The sequence below is a fragment of the Vombatus ursinus genome, unplaced genomic scaffold (genome assembly GCF_900497805.2).
Source record: "Vombatus ursinus unplaced genomic scaffold, bare-nosed wombat genome assembly UNPS02009205.1, whole genome shotgun sequence".
In the NCBI taxonomy this organism is placed as follows: domain Eukaryota; kingdom Metazoa; phylum Chordata; class Mammalia; order Diprotodontia; family Vombatidae; genus Vombatus; species Vombatus ursinus.
In genome coordinates this window covers 26225618-26244767 of record NW_020948983.1, presented here as the reverse complement: position 1 = coordinate 26244767, position 19150 = coordinate 26225618, and the positions used below count along the sequence as shown (strand labels likewise).

The 19150-nt window shown below is 37.6% G+C and overlaps 1 protein-coding gene across 1 annotated transcript in view; it reads left to right on the top strand.

Moving 5' to 3' along the window:
- The window catches only part of ARNT2 (aryl hydrocarbon receptor nuclear translocator 2), a 265547-nt gene that overhangs the window by 95493 nt on the left and 150904 nt on the right, over window positions 1-19150 (top strand). Inside the window, exons 4-5 of the mRNA XM_027851908.1 lie at window positions 7255-7468; window positions 13015-13228. Coding sequence (XP_027707709.1) covers window positions 7255-7468; window positions 13015-13228 — 428 coding nt within the window. The remainder of the gene's footprint in view (window positions 1-7254; window positions 7469-13014; window positions 13229-19150) is intronic.

Sequence of the window (19150 nt, the reverse complement as noted above, 5' to 3'; positions counted from 1 at the left end):
GAGTTAAGTTGCCCCCCAGAACCCTATAAAATTGAGACCCCACAAACCTGCTCTTCAATCATTCCTCCTCCTGCCATAGCTCAATGCTGCTCCAACTCCAATCTGAAGTTATGTGACTCTATCTACCCCTTTCACTCCCCTCTCTTCCCTGTGCTGCCTGCCTCGCTACCACCCCTTTCCCTGTTCCATCCCCATGCCATCTTCCTCTGTGCTTTATGTGTCTTATTAAAATGTGATTGGTGTATCATTATTCTCTGCTTGCTACCAGCCTGAGCTTTCCCTATGAGCATCCAAAGAATCAGTGTGTTTGCCCTGACCCAACAAGGGACCCCTTTGTGGCCTCTTTCTGTTGGGCATGAACCAAGGACACCAGGACTGGGAATGGTTGTTAGCAGCCACACCTCTCAGTGGGCTAATGGGGTATGTAAACCCACTGGGTGAAAGCAAGGGCAGACAAGGAACCCTGTGCCTCACCTTGGGAGAGAACTACTCTCAAGGTCCAGCCATGATAGAACAGTATTCAATAAATTCTTGTGCATTTGTTGATTAACTTAAGGATGGAGAACAGTGTGTTGTTCAAATTACTGACTTATAGCTATGGGTATAAGCTGTAAGACTGATACACTGTGGCATCAGACTCAAATAGAAATGGGTCCCTAAACAGAACATTAAGATCCCTGGTCTGTATATTGACTTAGAAAACCACATATTAACATAATCTGTGTTCTATATTTATTTTGTTAAATATTTCCCAATTACATTTTAATCTACATTGGGCAACACTGGGACCATGTGTTTGAAACCTTTGACTTGTAGGGTCAAAACTGTGATGGAAGGAAAATGAGTCAGAACAGGAGTAGATCAGGGGACTAGAGGTCACAAGGAAAGCGGAGGTCAATTTTATCAGGAATGGAGGCTGTGGAGGTGGTGAAAGGACAGGATTTTGTGGTCAGAGAGGAATTTTGGAGTTCTGGATGGGAAGTGAACCACTTATGCTTAATGGGGAGATAAAAAGTGTGACTTCCCCAGGGGATTTTTGAGTGGAGTTGGAGGTTACAGAAATTAAGGAGGCTGATGAAGTAAGAGATGCCAGGAGCATGAATGATAAGATGACCAAGGATGATCCCAAGGGTTAAGGGTGCAAATTAAGGTGTTGAGCCAAGTGAAGAAGTCGTTGAGACAAATGTCTGGGAGTCTGGTAGAGGATACAAGGATATGGACAAGGTGACAGACTCGAATGGGGTGAGCTTTCAAGGAGAAATTATTGAGTAAACATGGGAGAGCAAGACCCTGGAAGTGGCAGAGAAGAGCAGGAAGTAGGTTGCCGTGTGAACTGGGTGGTCTTTGCTCTGGGACTTTCCTAGGAAATCTGTTTCTCTGTTCCAGCTGGCCCACCAGAGCATTGTTTTGCTCTGATCGGCTCCAGTCACTCACCATTGGTGTCTCTGGGACTTCCCAATATTGCTCCTTCTCTAGAATTCAGCCTTAGTTGCTGCCTGTGGTTTGTGTCTTTGCCTATGGCCTCTTTACCCTTCGATCTTCCTCAAGAACCTTGGATTCAGACGGTGCCATATGCCTTGGCTGTTGCTTCAGTTCCAATCCCTGTAACCTTGCTCTTGAGTTTCCCAGTGACAGCTACGGATTCCAGGCCTCTAGGTTCATTCTTTGCCCCAGAGGCTTCTCCAAGATTACAAAGACCTTTTGTTTCCAGACTAGACCAACTTCCAGTTGCTGTGAGGCGGGCCTCCTGAGCCTGACAAAACTTAACAGCATAACCTGCATCATAAAGTTGGACATCAAGCTAGGTCCCAGAACAGTCTAATCCTCTCCCTCCTTTCATGGATTTGTTTCCAGGCACTGGTAATCCACCCAAACTCATTCCTCAGAGAACTTATTCTCTTATCCCTGTGATTCTGAGCCTCCAACTGCTATTGTTCAAACCTGTTCCCTGTCTTCTACTGCCTTCTCCCTTACTCTTTCTCCTCCCTATCCCCCTCCCCTCCAGTGTCCTACTCCAGATCTAATCAACCATTCTACTGTACTCCATGGAATACCTAACCTGCAGGTAACAAATTCTCTTTTATCTTATACCTTTTCCTTCCTCACCCTTTGCAGCTTCTGGCAGTCATGGAGATCTGGGCCCTCCCTCATGACATGGCATCTTTGGTCACCCTTTCTGGCACTCAAAATAACTTGTCATGATGGAGGAGTTGGACTATTTCCTTTACACTGCTACTTCCAAACTGATCCTCTACCACTTAGTAATCACTCCTTCTTTAAGGTTCATTTAATCCATTTTTTTTTCACTCAATAGAAATTTTGGTATCTACTGATCCCTAGTACACTCTACTTTCTGTCTCAATGAGTTAATTCAGTGCTTTGTTCATAGTCATTCTCTCCTTCCCACCTTCTGCCCTCATACTAGAGGATATATATATATCATACTAGAGGATATATATATATATATATCATACTAGAGGATATATATATATCATACTAGAGGATATATATATATCATACTAGAGGATATATATATATATATCATACTAGAGGATATATATATATATCATACTAGAGGATATATATATATCATACTAGAGGATATATATATATCATACTAGAGGATATATATATATATATACATATATATATATTTGTGTGTGTATCAACTATACACAGAAATGATGATACCATCACCCACAACCATTGAGCTCTAAAATTCCTTTATCTGATCACAATCTTTTATCATTCCATCTTTTCCTTTGCTTTATGACTTCTAACCCTGTATTCATCCTCACCATAACTGCTAGTCTCTTCACCTCTCAGTTCTTTCCCAGACCATCACTCCTACATGGCTACACTCTGCTCCCTTCTCCACCTTGACCCCTTAGTGAATCGATTCAACTCTATACTATCCTCCACGCTTGAATCTCTGGCCGCCTTATCCTATCACTAATCATGCTCCTCTAAGCCACAACCTTGGATCACTGTCACCATCCACTGACTTTGCTGCTATTTAAATCCTGCTGAATAGAGCTGGAGAAAAGTCAAGAAATTGTGCTGACTGGATCTACTACAAAATTATGTTACACAATCTCAACTGGGCCCTCACTGAAGCAAGGCAATACTTTTACACCACCCTAATCAATTCACTATCCTACTCATCATAGTGACTTTTCCAAACTTTTTCATTCTTCCTCAAACTTCTCATGACTCCACCTGCCCCACCCTCTCAGTTAAGAACTTTGTCCTTCTTGCCTTCTCTGCAGCCTTTGACACTGTAGATCACCCTGTGCTCTAGGTTTTTCTGACACCGCTTTGCTGATTCTCCTCCTTCTTATACGCTTCTTCTCAGTCTCCTTTACTGGATTGTTATACCTGTTAACTATGGGTGTCCCCCAAAGCTCCATCCTGGGTCCTCTCCTCTTCTCTTTCTATGCTTTTTCTTTTGGTGATTTCATCATTTCCCATGGATTCCATTATCTCTATGCAGATTCTCAGATCTTTTTATCCATCCTGTCTTCTCCCCTTCAGTCTCACATCTCCAGCTTCCTGCTGGATACTCTGAACTTCACCTGTAGACATCTCACATTTAATATGTTCAAAACTGAATGCATTATCTGTCTCCCTAAACCATCCCTTCCTCTAAACTTCCCTATTACTGTCAAGGGCACCCAAGTCCCCTCTCAGTCACCCAAGCTCAAAACTTAGGTGGCATCTTCAACTCTTCACTCTCTTACTTTTCATATCCAATCTATTAAACCTTATTAAAAGTCATAACTATTAAACCTTTACAACATCTCTGTGTATGCCCCATTCTCTTCTCTGACCCTGACACCATCTTGGTGCAGAACTTTATCACCTCACTCCTAGACTACTGCAGTAGCCTACTGACTATAGTCTTCCTGCTTCAAGTCTCTCCATACTCTAGTTGATCCTTTATTTGGTGATCAAAGTGACTCCAAGTCCAGTACTCCACTGCTGTACCCAGCTACTCCAATTCTATTTACTTTATGCTGTCTTAGATTTCTCTTTTCCAAAGGACTCCTGGTTTCTTTGCTTCTCCTCTTTCCGCTAGTATCAGTGCTATACTGTTCCTGACATCCCAAGGCCTAGCACTGTGTATGGTTGGCTGCTCAGCACAAAGAATCAGTCTGTTTTGCAAAGCAGTAGAAGAAATGTTCATATGCAAACTGGTTTTCCAATCTCTCCCCTAATAGAAGTTTTATTTCACTAGTACCAAAGTATAATTTTTTTCTTTGCTTATGAAACTTTTTGAATGATTTTCAAGCTTGTATTAAAGTTTTAGTATTTTACTATTTTTATTTTTCTTTATTTATTGGGAGACATTGAGTATGTCTTTTAATAAGAGTACCCATGTTCTTATTGATTTTTTAAAGTACTTGGATCCTTTGGGGTTAAGGCAGTTTGAAGTAGATAATAGACAAGGAAGGCTACTTGCTTTTACTGTATAAGTTGATTTTGATTTTTTTTTCCTGGTTATTTGGATGGGTGGCATGGGTATTATAAATATCCTCTAATTCAATTCAAATTAGTTGACACCCTTCTTGGCCTCCATGCACTTAGGTCCCACAACCAACAACAAAAATTAATGGGTGCCTATGCATGCACGTAGAAGTTTGTTTTATTCTTGAATTTGATACCAAGAATACTGTGAAGTTTTTAAACACATGTGATTCCAATTTTATTTAAGCTTTATTTAGATTCTCTGGAGAAAAATAAAGAAACCCTTTCCCTAGTTTCCTTGCTTGCAACATTTATTAAGCAACGACAGGTTTCTAAGGTGCTGTGCTGGGCAATTTGTTTCAAACCTGCAATCTTAGATTTTCATAGCAATGGCCCATACCTTAACCAAAACATGCTATTTTGGTTCAGCTTCCCAACCCACACAGTATCTGCTTCCACAGATTTCTCTCCCGTCTCCACATCTGTAATCTTAGGCGTCAAAAAGAAAATAAAAAGTCAAAATCAGTTTGTCAAAGCAAGCATCCTTGTATTAAAATTTACTGATGCCTTCTGTTTTCCCCTAGAAAGAATCCTGGACCTGCGAGTCAGAAGATCTGGGCATTACCTTCCCACTACATAGTAGTGTGGTCTTGCATAATTTTCATCACTTTTCTGGGTCTCAATTTCCTCAACTGTAAAATGTGGGGAAAGGGAAACTAAGGTTCCTTCTGACTCTAATATTCCACACTAGGTTACCCAGAGAACAAAATAACAATACCAAAACACCAATTTTATTAAAATGATTTTGAGAGCTTACAAACAATAAGCTAGTAAGCAATTCTACCTTGACTCTAACAAAATAAAACCTGACTGGGAGGTGATGGGACCTCATCTGAATTTGCCTGGTCTCTCCTTCCCATTTGCTAATGAATATCTTGCCACAGATGGGCCATATCATCTTCCTAAAAAAAAAAAACGAATAGCCGGTTGTATGACTTACCCTTGAATACCTTACCAGGTATTTTAGATTTTCAGGTGTTTGATATTGTCAGTCTCATCATCATTCCCCTAATCATCCAGAATAAAACCTACAAGTCATCAATGACCATCCTCTCTTTCATCCTAAATATTCCAGTCATAAGCAACATCAACTCCAAAACTCTTCAGGATCTCCAGTAGATCCTCATTGTTTGTGGGAGTAAATCCAAACTCCTCAGGTGTCCATTCAAAGTTCCCCAAAGTTTGAGGTACTATTCTACCTTTTTAACCTAATCCCCCAGTATTTCCCTACACATATTTTCCTCTACAACCAGACTAAGCTCCTCACTTGTCTCTTAGCTCAGCCTACCTTGTTTTCCACTCTGTTTTGCTCATTCTGTTACTTTAGCTTAAGCTACCCTTCTCACTCCCATCTGCCTGTCTTGATCTTTTCCATCCTTCGGTGTTGATTTCATACACCACTACATATTCTCCATGAGGCCTTCCCTATCCACTCTAACCCAGACTGATCTCCTTTCTCTGACCCCTTAGAGCACTTAATGTCTGTAAATCACAGTTTATCATAGTTGCTTCATACCTTTACTTAATTATTCCATATGTGAATTCCTTTGCCTTCTAAGGTAGACTGTGAATTCCTGGAAGGAAAGAACTCCATCTTAGTGCCTCTGTGTGCCTAACCTGGTGCTATGTACATAATAGGAGCTTAATAAATATTTTCCATGTAGATATAAATCAAGTAGAGCCAGGCACTAGCCAGTCCGTTCCTGGGGACTGCTGGTTTTCATATTAAAAAACGGTCTTAGGGTGTGACTTGTGTGTAAAGGTATAAACAGGAAAATAGTTCTTCAATTTGATAAAGGATGGAATGTTAAGCCAAATTTATATCGGCTGTGTTTAGATTAAAGATTATTAGTGGTCATTGTTGTCATTGGCATTGCAACTAGTTGTTGGATATCCCTTGTAATATCCTGTTCTAGATATATGCAGAATGTCTCTAGGCACCACCTTTTTGCCAGATGTCAACTTTGTATCGTTGCTAGTTTAATTTTGGTCATTGGTTGGCATACTCTCTCTGACCATCAAGTTAATTATCACGACAAGGAGATTGAGTGTAAACACTTCTGTTAGGTTTGCATTGAATTTTTTAGAAAGAGAACACATTGTAGAGATATTAGTAACTGCTTTTTGGAGGATTTTAACTGATCATTTTAGTCAATTTGATACCATCCTTTTGGCACTAATGAGACCAGTAATGCTAAGACCACAAGCTGTAAGCTTTATAATTCTTTCTTCCAGGTCCAACAGATTTTCTGCCTCAGCAGAATAGCTGTACAGTTGGTTGCTCAGTATAGAGTAAATCATTGTGATTTCTTTAAATTTTCTCCCAATGGTGAGACATTTTTTTGTGTTATATGTGTTAAGCAAGCTTGATTAATCTTATGCTAGTGAAATGTAATATATCAGGTTTTATCACTAAAGTTATTAAGTAGAGTCATTGGAGCAATTAGAAAATGAAAATAAAAATTCAGAGATCCAAGAACAAAGTATTTATAGAAGTCTGTCCACATTGTACACAAAATTAAGCATGCTAAAGTTTTACAATTGTCATGCTGCACAATGTTTTGTTTGTTTTTTTTTTTTTGCAAACACATTGTTCTTAAAATTCATTAGACTTTGATTACTTAATTGAGTACTTTGCACTGGCTAGGTGGGCTTTAAAAATATATAGCAGTACCCAGACTGATGCTTCTTTTTTTCCCCTCCCTCATTTCCTTTTTTCTCCTGTAGAGAGAATCACAGTGAGATTGAAAGGCGTAGGAGAAACAAGATGACCCAGTACATCACAGAGCTGTCGGACATGGTTCCCACATGCAGTGCTCTGGCTCGAAAACCAGATAAGTTAACCATTCTGCGCATGGCAGTCTCACACATGAAGTCCATGAGGGGGACAGGAAACAAATCAACTGACGGAGCCTATAAGCCTTCATTTTTAACAGAGCAGGTAACACTACCCCCTCCCCCATTGATTTATCATCTTTTTTTTTTTTCAAGTAATTCTCATATGTTGGAGCAACAAAAAGAAAGAATGACATCGAGACAATGCTCCTGAGCCCTTGGCAAATGTCCATAGTTGTGGGGAGAGGATGGGGGAGAGGTGATGCAAGGTGTAAGAAGAAGATGATCCATAGAAAAACATAAAAGAAAAGGTAAAAGAGACGGGAGGAGAACCAGGATGGAGTAATAATATAAAAACCCAAGGGAGGAGAGAATTTAAGAAGACAGGTTATTTAACAGTTTCAAAGACTACTGAAAAATCATTAAAAATCAGAACTGAGAAAAGGTCATATCATGGGATTTGACATTTAGGGGGTAACCAGTAACTTTCTGAGGACCAGTTACCAGGGTTCAAGCCAGATTAGAGGAGCTTATGGATGTTGTGGGTTTATAACATATATGAATTATTATACTTCATGTAGGCACAGTATTTTTAGTACTAGACATTTAACATTAGATGTTATAAATAAACATCTTTATTCTTTGACTTGATCAGTACGATAAAGACAATCTCTGTGAACTTCTGGCAGACAGAAGCTTTGTGTTCTGTATATAGTCTAGCACATTAAAGCATTCAATAAATAATGAACATTTTAATAAATATTTAAGGAGTAATTTGATTCTTTTCTTGGGCAGCATTTTTAGTTTCTCCCAGTTGATTAGCTTTTGTATTCAAACATACTCAAGTCTCTACTATCTTTAAAAAAAAAAAAAACAAACAGCAACACCCTAAAGAGTTTTATGTGACTTTGTTGTCATTTAGTGGTTTCAGCCATATCCAATTCTTCATGACCCCTTTATGGGATTTTCTTGGCAAAGATACTGGTGTGATTTGCCATTTCCTGCTCCAGCTCATTTTACATATGAGGAAATTGAGGCAGACAGGGTTAAGTGACTTGCCCATGGTCACACAGCTGGTAAGTGTCTGAAGCTGGAATTGAACTCAGGTCTTCCTAACTCTGGTGCTCTATCCATTGAGCCACCTTGCTGCCTTCATGTGACTCTACCAACCCTTTAATTGCTCACCTACTTCTGACAGCTTCACTTCCAAATACCTCAAAGTGATCTAGCCCTCCATTTTTTTCCCATCTAGTGTAATGGAAGGAACTTTGGACCAGGAAGCAAAGGACTTGGTCATCAATTCTCATTCTGATACTTAATAACAGGTGACTTATTAGTAAGCCGCCTTTCCTTTTGGGGCCTCAGTTTTCCTTCTGTAAAATAAGAGGGCTGGACTATTATCTGTCTTCCAATTCTCAATCCTATGGTTCTGTTCCTTTTTTTTAACCTCTCTAACATCTGTCTTAGAATTTTGTTTAAACTACCAGACTTCTCAAACTAGTAATTTAATGATTCATAGACACAGTCAAACTGCAGTTATTTAATGAAGAGTTTAACTTCACGTTAGTGGGGAAAACTATAATATGTATCTTTTGCATGTTGAATTTAAAGTGAAGATGGTTCACATGAGTAGAAATGCTATAGTGGAAAGAACACTGGACTAGGAGACAGGAGCCCTTGTTTCGAGTCCCTTTTTATGTGTCTACTTAGCTAAGTGACTTTGGGTGAGTCACTTAAACGTTCCTACCTTTCTGTTTCCTTATCTGTAGTATTAGGTGTATTCAGAATAGATTGTTTCCAGTGTTCATTTTAGCTTTTAAAAATCCACACTTCTGTTGTCCTTTTTAATTGTTTATTTAAATGTGTATTGTTAATGATCTTTTCCCATGTTGAAGTTCCAAAACTAAAACCCAAGGAAGTTAATTGATGAAATTCGTAAGACACAGACTTACCTAAAGTCATTGAGCTGGTCTGTGGTGGAGCTGGTCCGGACCCAGGTCTCCTGACTTTAGCTCTTTGATCTATATGACCATGCTTTTGGGATGGGCTTTGGGAACCACACATAATACAGTGAAGATCCAAAAGAATCTTGATGGGCTAGAATGTGAGATCAACCCTAATAAAATGAAATTTAATGAAGGAAAATGTAACATCTTACTCTCAGGCTCAAAGAAATCAAATTCACAAGTGCAAGATGAGGGAGTTATGGCCAGGTAGCAATTTGTATTAAAAGAAATCTTGATGCTGTAGTGGACTGCGTGCTCAATGTGAGTCAACGGTGTGATTTAAGACAGCTAATCCATTTTAGGCTGCATTAAGAGAGGAATTATGCCCAGGATTAGGGAAGTAATAATCCCTCTTATCAAACCACATTTGGGATATTGTGTTAATCTAGGCACCACATTTTAGAAAGGATGTTAATGCATTGGAGAGTGTGTGTGTCTGTATGTATACATATATATGCACATGTATTTATACACATACACATACGCCTATAGGCATACACATATTATACACATATTAAACATATGTATGCACATATATTACGTAGTACATCACATTAATTTATATTTTGTTATGCTCTGCTATGTTGTATAACCTTATTTTATATTATATATTTATGTTAGCATTTTTATATCACTTTAAGGTTTGCAAAGAGCTTTACAAATATTGTATCATTTTTATCCTCACAACAACCCTGGGAGATAGATGCTATTATTCTCATTTTATAACTGAGGAAACTGAAGCATAAAGAGGTTAAATGACTTGCCCAGGGTCACACAGCTAAATAAGTGTCTGAGGCTGGATTTGAACGCTGATCTTCCTCACTCTGTATCCAGCACTTTGCACCATGCCACTTAGTTGCCAATATGAGGATTTGTTGAAGGAATTCCATTTTTTTATTTTTATTTTTTTTTAAGGTGGAGCAAAGAAGACATAGAAAGGGCTGATTGTATTCAACTATTTGAAGGGCTAGGTAATGGAAGAGAGATTAGATTTATTCTACTTGATTTCAAAGAATAGGACTAGATGCAATGCTTAGAAGTTCTCTAGTAGATGATTTAGGTTTTATATAAGGAAATATTTCCTCACAATTGGATCCATCTAGAAATAGAACGAGCTGCCAAAGGAAATAATGGGTTTCCCTTACTAAAGACCTTCAAGCAATGGCTAAATGACCACTTGTCAGGCCTGTTGTACTCTTTGTCAGCTATAAATTGAACTAGGTGGCCTCTGAAATCTCTCATAAGCTTCTGTGATTCTGATTTATGGACCTAAAGCTTGTATCTATGGGAGAGGATTATTTGAAATCTGAAATACTCTGAATATAGTCTGAAATGAATATAGACTCTGAAATAGTCTGAAATACTTTTTGATTGGTAGATTGTTGAGTCAAGTAAAAGATATAAAAAGTAATGATGAAATGGGACCCTTTCCTCAAAAAGCTTATAAAACCCCCCTTTTATGGAGGACCTCATGGTTAAACCTAGTCATTAAAGTGTTCTGGCTTTAAATATTTCTCCCTGTGAGGTTTGCAGCTACACCAGACATGCATGTCTCTGACCTCTATTTCTTGAATAACTGATAACTAGACAGTTCCTCAAAAGAACATCTAACATCTATGTTGCCTCTTACATATCAATTGGCCTATCTTTGTTTCTGTCTTTGATACAAGTTGTAAAGTATAGCTAGATGCCTATTTGTTAAAATAATGATTGTCTTTACAGAGTAGCATTTTTTGAATCATACTGCATATTCCTATTGAGCTGGAACCAGTTACCGTATTTTACATAATTATAACTTCAATTAGTGCAAGTTTGAATACATGCCACCACTTCACAGTGATTCATTATACTCACTAACCTGGACCTGGCAGAAAATCTGTAAGCGATACTTTATATATTGTAGGCAATCAAATAAATACATTTGAATTAAATTGCCAGCCTAATCACTTTGAAGCTCTTAATCACATTCCTGATATAATATCTATCTATATATAGAAAAACTAGTCAGGTTCATGTGCATATACATTGTCTGACCTTCTTAGACCAAGTGGCAATAACTTTCTTACCTTGCATTAGGAAGGAAGCTGCACCTCATTCCTCTGCTGTTTAGACAGTATAAATTGGTTTCAGTAAAAGTGATTTAGTGTCATTCAACCCTCTGTAGGATGATGTGTGGCATTCTGCAACTATAATTGATTCCACACAGCTTCCTGCTTTCAGCTAAAAATAGTTTTACTACTAAGACCTAAGAGGCATTTTAGGGTGTGTATTCCATTTCTCCAGGCTTTATCTATATGAGGCATTGTGGTATAGTGGTAATAGGAGCTCTGGACTCAAAAATTAGAAAAGGCAATAGTCCTGGCTCTTCTGCCTGCCTGCCGAGTGAACTGGGAGTGACCTTCCCAGTCCTTCAGTTTCTCACACATAAATTGGGGGCCATATGACCTACTGTACTTATCTTATAAGATTATTGTGAAAAATCAAATGAATCTTGGAATGGCCACACTGGAAGAGAACTTAGAGGTCATTGAATCCAGTCAGTCCTCTCATTTTAATTTTTTTTGATAGGCAGTCAAGGTTAAGGGACTTGCCCAAGTCACACTGCTAGTGAATGTCAAGTGCCTGAAGCTGGATTTGAACTCACATCCTCCTGATTCCAGGGTCGGTACTCTATCCACTGTGCCACCTAGCTGCCCTAGTCCTCTCATTTTATAACCAGGAGAAACAGAATTCAGAGAGGGGAGGTGACTTGTCCCAGTCTCTACAGTGAGTTAGTGGCAAAGCCAAGACTGGGATCTCAGGATCAAAAATTTAGAGGTAGAAAGGATCTGAGAAAGTCATCATGTCCAAACATGTCATTTCCCAGATAGGGAAACAGAGGCCGAAGTCCTCCTGACTCCAACTCCTATCCTCTACCCCCTCTGCTACGCTGCCTCTCAATGGATTAGAAAGCTTTTGATTCTCAGAACGGCCCCACTTTTGCTGCAGGACAGAGATAATAATTGTGAATAGGGGCCTCGTGAAATTAAAAAACTCCACACAATCACAGGGGATTGTTCTTAAATTATTGTTGTTGTTGTTGTATTATTATGAGGACAAAGATTCAGCCTGGGAAGAACAGGAAAAGGATACAAAATGAAGGTGCAAACCATAGTGAGAAGCTGCGTGACCAGCAGTTGGCAGGCAGATGTACATATGGGCCTTCCTTCTTCCATTGCTCTTGGCATATGCTGTTCTTGTAACACTGATACTATATGAATATTCACAAAAAGATAGTGTTGCTCCTATGAACAGGATCAGTACTAGTAGCAGTCATCTACTAGGTGTATGAGCCCAGTCCATACCAGTCAGTCAATAGTAAGTCAATAAGCATTTCTTAAGGACCTACTTTGTGCCAGGCACTGTGCTAATTGTGTCCCAAGTTCCTGAGTTTAACTTTGCCAAAAAGGGAGCGTGGGAACAAATCTCTGGTCTCCTTTTCTAAACAAATTGAGTGCTGTGTGTTATAAGTCATCCATCTATTGGAATGTTTCCACAAATAAGGTGGCTATAACATAACCACCAGACAATCAAAGACAGTGAGAAAAGTGAACTTGCATTTGTGTTTGCTTTTTTAAATTTCCTAATTGTGATCTCTTCTTCCAAGGAACTAAAACATCTCATTCTCGAGGCTGCTGATGGATTTCTGTTTGTAGTTGCTGCTGAAACTGGAAGAGTTATCTATGTGTCCGACTCAGTCACGCCAGTTCTGAACCAACCCCAGTCTGAGTGGTTTGGTAGCACCCTCTATGAACAGGTTCATCCAGATGATGTGGAAAAACTGAGAGAACAGCTGTGCACGTCTGAAAACTCAATGACAGGTCAGTGATGTCTGCAGTGTTTTGTTTTTTAATATAATTCCCTCCATATGAGGCTTATTTTGTCATTCAGAACTAGTTACAAGGAAGGACAGAGTAACTCAAAACTGCTTGTCGCTTAAGGACTGAGTTAGATTGGATGCTTTGCCATCACTTGGGTTTGTGAAATTCCATACTCGGTAGATTACTTTCCCACTCCACACTTCTAGGGATTTTCTTCTGAACACTGACATCAGTTGGTGGTAGAATTGTAGTAATGGCCACCTAGTATGAAGTAAAAGATCATAGTGTCATGGATTCAGAGTGAGAGGGAACCTTAAAGGTCATGGTGTCCAAACCCTTCATTTTGCAGGTGAATAAACTGTGGCACGGAGTAGTTAAGTAACTTGTCCAATGTCATGCAGCTAGTAAATAGGTAGAATTCAAACTTGGGTCTTCCTAATTCCATATCTAGTGCTCTATCCACTAGGCTAATTAGCTGCCTTTTTTATGTAGGAAGTTCATAGTTTATCTGTGATGTAGATCATAGCAATGCCATATTCAGGGCTTAGTTGCAGGAATATATAAAAGTAGAACATCGTAGTAAATATTAAATAGCAAAATAGTAACACTATATGTCAGGTTTCTTAAGGAGACAAATATGAATAATTGATACCTTTCTCACTAATCTTTAACAGTTATAACTTTATCTCACTCTAGGCTTACCCTGAGACTTAAAGAATTATTTCCATTGCTTATTCCCCTCTTTCAAAGACTGCTTCTGAAGCAATTTCCAATAGATTTTGTGAAAGCATCTCTTTTCTCTTTTTTTGTGAAATAGTCAAAGGAAAAGAGAGACAGTGTTTCTATCTCTTGGGAATGTTTTCACTAATTGGAAATTTTCACTTCTAGCTTTCTTTTGACTTCCTTTTTCTGAGAAGCTACTTGTATTTTCACTCTGTCTTCCTGTCAATACTTCATTTGTGACTTTCTGGCCTTCATCTGAGGTCTATTCCTAGCACCTAGCTCAGAAAAAAAAACAAAACAACTTTGGAGAGTTACTCAGAAATAATTTCCAAAAGAACTGGTATTCCAAATGGAGGTAGAGGAAGATACATTTAAACTTTTTTTTCATGTATTTTTGTGAAAGTGGTTTAAGAACAAGTTGACATGGTATATAACAAAGAGAGAATATAGGTAGCATCATGTAGTATTTATCCTTTCTTCTAGGTGGTGACTGCCATTAAAATATTTATTTTGTTCTACTCTGTGTTCATAATGTGCACTAATGTCTAATTTTTCATTTTAACTCAAATGTCTGTGTTGCCCTCATTTCTGCATTGTCTAACTTAGCTTTCATTGTGACCCATGTGTCCCCATTCCAGGCTGTTATCTTGTAGTGTGATCCCACTTTGGACTTCTCTTTCCAAACAGAATTGGAGAGTTGAGGCAATATTCTGGGTTATTGCAATAAAAAAGTTCAGCTACTAAAGATAAAAGGACGTTTGAGGCTTTTCCCAATAGAATATTTCCATTACTAATCAGCTGGTCGTTTCTCTATTGTCTTTTAATGTTACAGACTTAGACGTATTTTTCTCATTTTCCTTATTAACAATAACAACAGACATTAAATATAGCTTTAAGGTTTTACAAACAACTTTACATATGTTGTCTCATTTGATCCTCTCCACAATAACTTGGTAAGGTAATTGCTGTAGGAGTTATCCCCATTTTATAGATAAGGAAATAGAGGCTTAGAGAAATTTAAGTGATTTGCCCAATGTCATACAGCTAGTAAGTTAAGGTGGAATTAGAACTCGAATTTTCCTAACTTTAAGTTCAGCACTCTATCCACTATACCACACTGCCTTTAAAAATAATAACAATAATTAATAATTATAGATAATAAATATATTGTTTTATATATAATTATATGTTAGATTATAATAATCATGCATGGCATTTGTACATCACTTTGTAGTTTACAAAGCACATTAAACTATTGAATCAGATTGCTATTAATGCTTTGACTAGTAGAACTTTGTTTTTGTGGCATTTACAAAAATAGATCAGACTATCAGAGTGTTATGTCAGTTTCAAAACAGGGCAAAACCAGATTCCTTCATTGTGATACTTCTTCTGGTTGGGTGAATCCATGTTTCTTCTCTAGGAAATAGCTATCCTTGGTTACTTCATATTAATATAATTTTGATTCCTTGTAAGAAAGAAGTTAAAAATCTGTGTATCTTCATCTTAGGATCCTGCTATAACTTTTTATTAGGGGCAGCAATGTGTCATAGTAATTAGAGCACCCAGCCTGGAGTCAGGAAAACCTGAGTTCAAAGTGGGCCTCAGACATTTACTAGCTGTGTGACCCTGGACCCTATTTGCCTCAGTTTACTCATCTGTAAAATGAGTTGGAGAAAGAAATGGCAAACCACTCCAGTATCACTGCCAAGAAAACCCCCAGTGGGGTCCCAAAGATTCAGACACAACTGAACAACAACATAGCTTTTTATTAAGGAGATACAGCTTACATCACCTCACTTTAATGATCTTTAGTGTCATTTGAACCTTACAAGGCTATATCTTACAGTGGTTTTTAAAGCAACTGCTTATATTAAACTGGCTACATAATGCCTCTCAGTCAGTCAGTAAGCATTTATTAAGCTCCTACTAAGTGCCAGGCACTATGCTAAACACTGGGGATAACAAAGAAAGGAAGATGACAGTTCATGCTCTCAAGAAACTCATGGTCTGATGGGGAAACAACAGGATAAATTGGAGATAATCAACAGCAGGAAAGTGTTAATCTCTGCCTTCAGACTCTAAAGCTAAAAAAATATACCTTTTCCCCATCCCCATGATTAAAGACACTGGCAAATCAGAGAGTGACCAGATCGTAGTCATTAACACTTGTGGAATTTTTGGAAGCTCTCAGATGAGAGCAATAGGATTGAATGAACTAGGTATACCTACCCAGGAAGATATAATTAGAGAAGGCACAGTAACTATCTTCAGATACTTAGGAGGGAAATAAGATGTCGGAGGAGGTAGACATTCTCTTGTTCCAAAGTAGAAGACTTAGATGAATGGGAAGAAGTTACTTGGAGGCAGCTCAGCTCGTAATTCAAATTGTCCAGCAATGAAGTGAGCAGCCTCCTGAGGTGGTAAATTCTCTGTCCCAAGGAATGTTCAAGGGGAGATTTCGTGGACACCTCTTCTGGATGCTCCAGAAAGAAATTGGGAAGTTGGTCTAGATCAGTGCATTCAAATTCAAAAATAGAAACAAGGGTCACTAAACTGTACATGAGGATCCCTGTGGGCTACATATTGACTTAGAAAGCCATGCATGTTTATATGTTAATATTGTTATTATTAACTACTATATTATTATAATATCATTATGGTATTACTAATTAATATACTATTAATTTATTAATACTAATTTGTATATTACTACATCAACACATTAAAATCAGATAGGAACTACATCTTAATGTAGTTTGGGTCACACTCAAGAGAGTTGTGACCACATGTTTGTTACTGCTGGTCCAGGTGATTTCTGAAGTTTTTTTGAACTCCATATTTTGTGATTCTGTAAAACTATGTTAAGTCTTAGAAAAGTTTAAAAAGTGATATACAATTATAGGACATTTATTATTGAGAGCAGGGATACTAATGAAATGTTATCCTCCAGGTAAGATCTTTAGGAAGGTGAAGATGGCATAACATTTACATTGAACCCTTCAACTTAGTTCAGTTTATTTTGTAGCTATCAAATAAACTGTATGGATTACCATAAACTGCATAGATACCAGCTGCTTATTATTCCTTGAACCCAGCCCAGAAAATCTGTGAATTTGTGACTGTTTTAACACAATAAGAATAGTTATAATGAAGTGTTATTACTTTACTCTGTACATAAACACCAATTTCTCTGTAATAACACTTTGAGTTGATAACACATTTAAAAAAATGTTTGAAAACATGTGTCATTGTTTCAGGTGCTAGCACAGTTCAGGAAGTGCCATCCAGGAAGTGTGTGTGTGTATGGCAGTGGAGCCATGTAAAGTACAGGGCATCAATGATCAGCTGGTGATACCACCAGTTTCTAGGCAACCTCTCCCACTCATCTTTTCCTCTTTTAACTAAGTTGAGGCTATCAGAATAACTCTTACAAAACCGATAGGCCAGGTTTCTTTACTGGCTACCTGGTGTCATTTATCTCCTGTCCTGCCTTCACACCCCACCATACCGATAGAAGATCTTTTTTCACCTCACTTTGCTATCCCATAAAGTAGTCTTCCACGAAAATATGAGTACTGTTCACAGTATACACAAATAGGTATATATACTGATATATTGTACATATATAAATACTTAGCTGAGTCTTGACTCATATGTGCATATCCTTACCTGAAAAAGTCTCAGTCCACCTTAATAGAAGTGATTGAAAAAAGTCATATAGCACTCCTGAAAGTTTCTAGAGAGTAAAATGGATCAGAATCACCATAGTAGAATATTTTCCTAGATGTCTTCCCCTGAATACTTGGATTCCTTAAGTGACACTTGTGTTGTAAATCATCATCATTATAGACAAGTATTCATTATGTATTTACTACTAGATATATAGTATTATGCTAAGGGCTATATACGTGTGTGTATACATATATGTATGTGTGTATGCATGTGTGTATAGCAATTCCCCAATAGATAAGTGATAAAATGATATGAAGAAAAGGGTCTCAAAAGAATTGCAAACCATTAGCAACAGTATGAAAGAATGCTCCAAATCACTAATAATAGGAGATGAAAATCAAAACAACCCAGAGGTTTTACTTCATCCCCAAAAAAATGGCAAAGAAGAAAAATGATGGGCATAGTTAATGTTGAAAGAGTTATGGAAGAATAGACACACTAGCACATTGTTGGTAGATCTGTGAATCAGTGTGATGAATGCAATTTGGAATTATGCAAATAAAGTGACTAAAATGACCCAGTGATTCTACTCCCTGGTTTATATCTCAAGAATGTCATTGATAAGAAAAATGTTCCCACATATGCAAAAATATTTATAGCAGTATTTTATAACAAATAATTTGAAACAAAGTCAATGCTTATTGATGGGGAATAAATGAGTAAACTGTAATGCACAAATGTAATGGAATATTACTGATACATGAAGAGAAACATTGAAAGATTTATAGGATCTGATGCAGAGTGAAATAAAAATGGCCAGCAAAACAATAATAACAGTGTAAAGGAAAAGAATAAGTATAGAATTATATATGACTATAGTTCTATATATATGTTATATATAGTTATACATATAACTATATATAGTATAATAACTTTAGAACTATAGAACTATAGAAAAATCAAAAATGAATATCGCAAAATTACAAAGAACAAGCTTGTTCTCCAAAGAAGAGGTATGAGAAGGCATCCCTATCCCTTTGCAGAGGTGGGAGGTTCAGAATTTTTTTATGTATTGATTAATCAGTTTTACTCATTTTCTCTTATTCTTTTTTTCTTTAAAATATTATTTGTTATATTTGGATGGCTCTTTGATGGGGGGAAAGTAATAAATACTGGGGGTCATCTCTAGTCATTGACATGATACTTGAGGTGGACCTGGTGAAAAGTAATAAGACTATAATTAAGAATTAATTTTATTTGCTATTTTTCTCTGGCACTACAATCATGCACTGTCATGGACACTATCATTTGGGGAATCTGCACCAGTCATTCAGCTTTTCCTGATCATCATCAATCAATATTCACTGAATATAATCCAAAGCAGTTACTTGAATAGATGAAAGGTCAAAAGTGTGAGATGATACATCATAATGGCAATAATTTTAAAACTGAAAAGTATTTTGTTGACATTTCACTCGTTTCAGTCATCTCTGACTCTTTGTGACCCTATTTGTAGTTTTCATG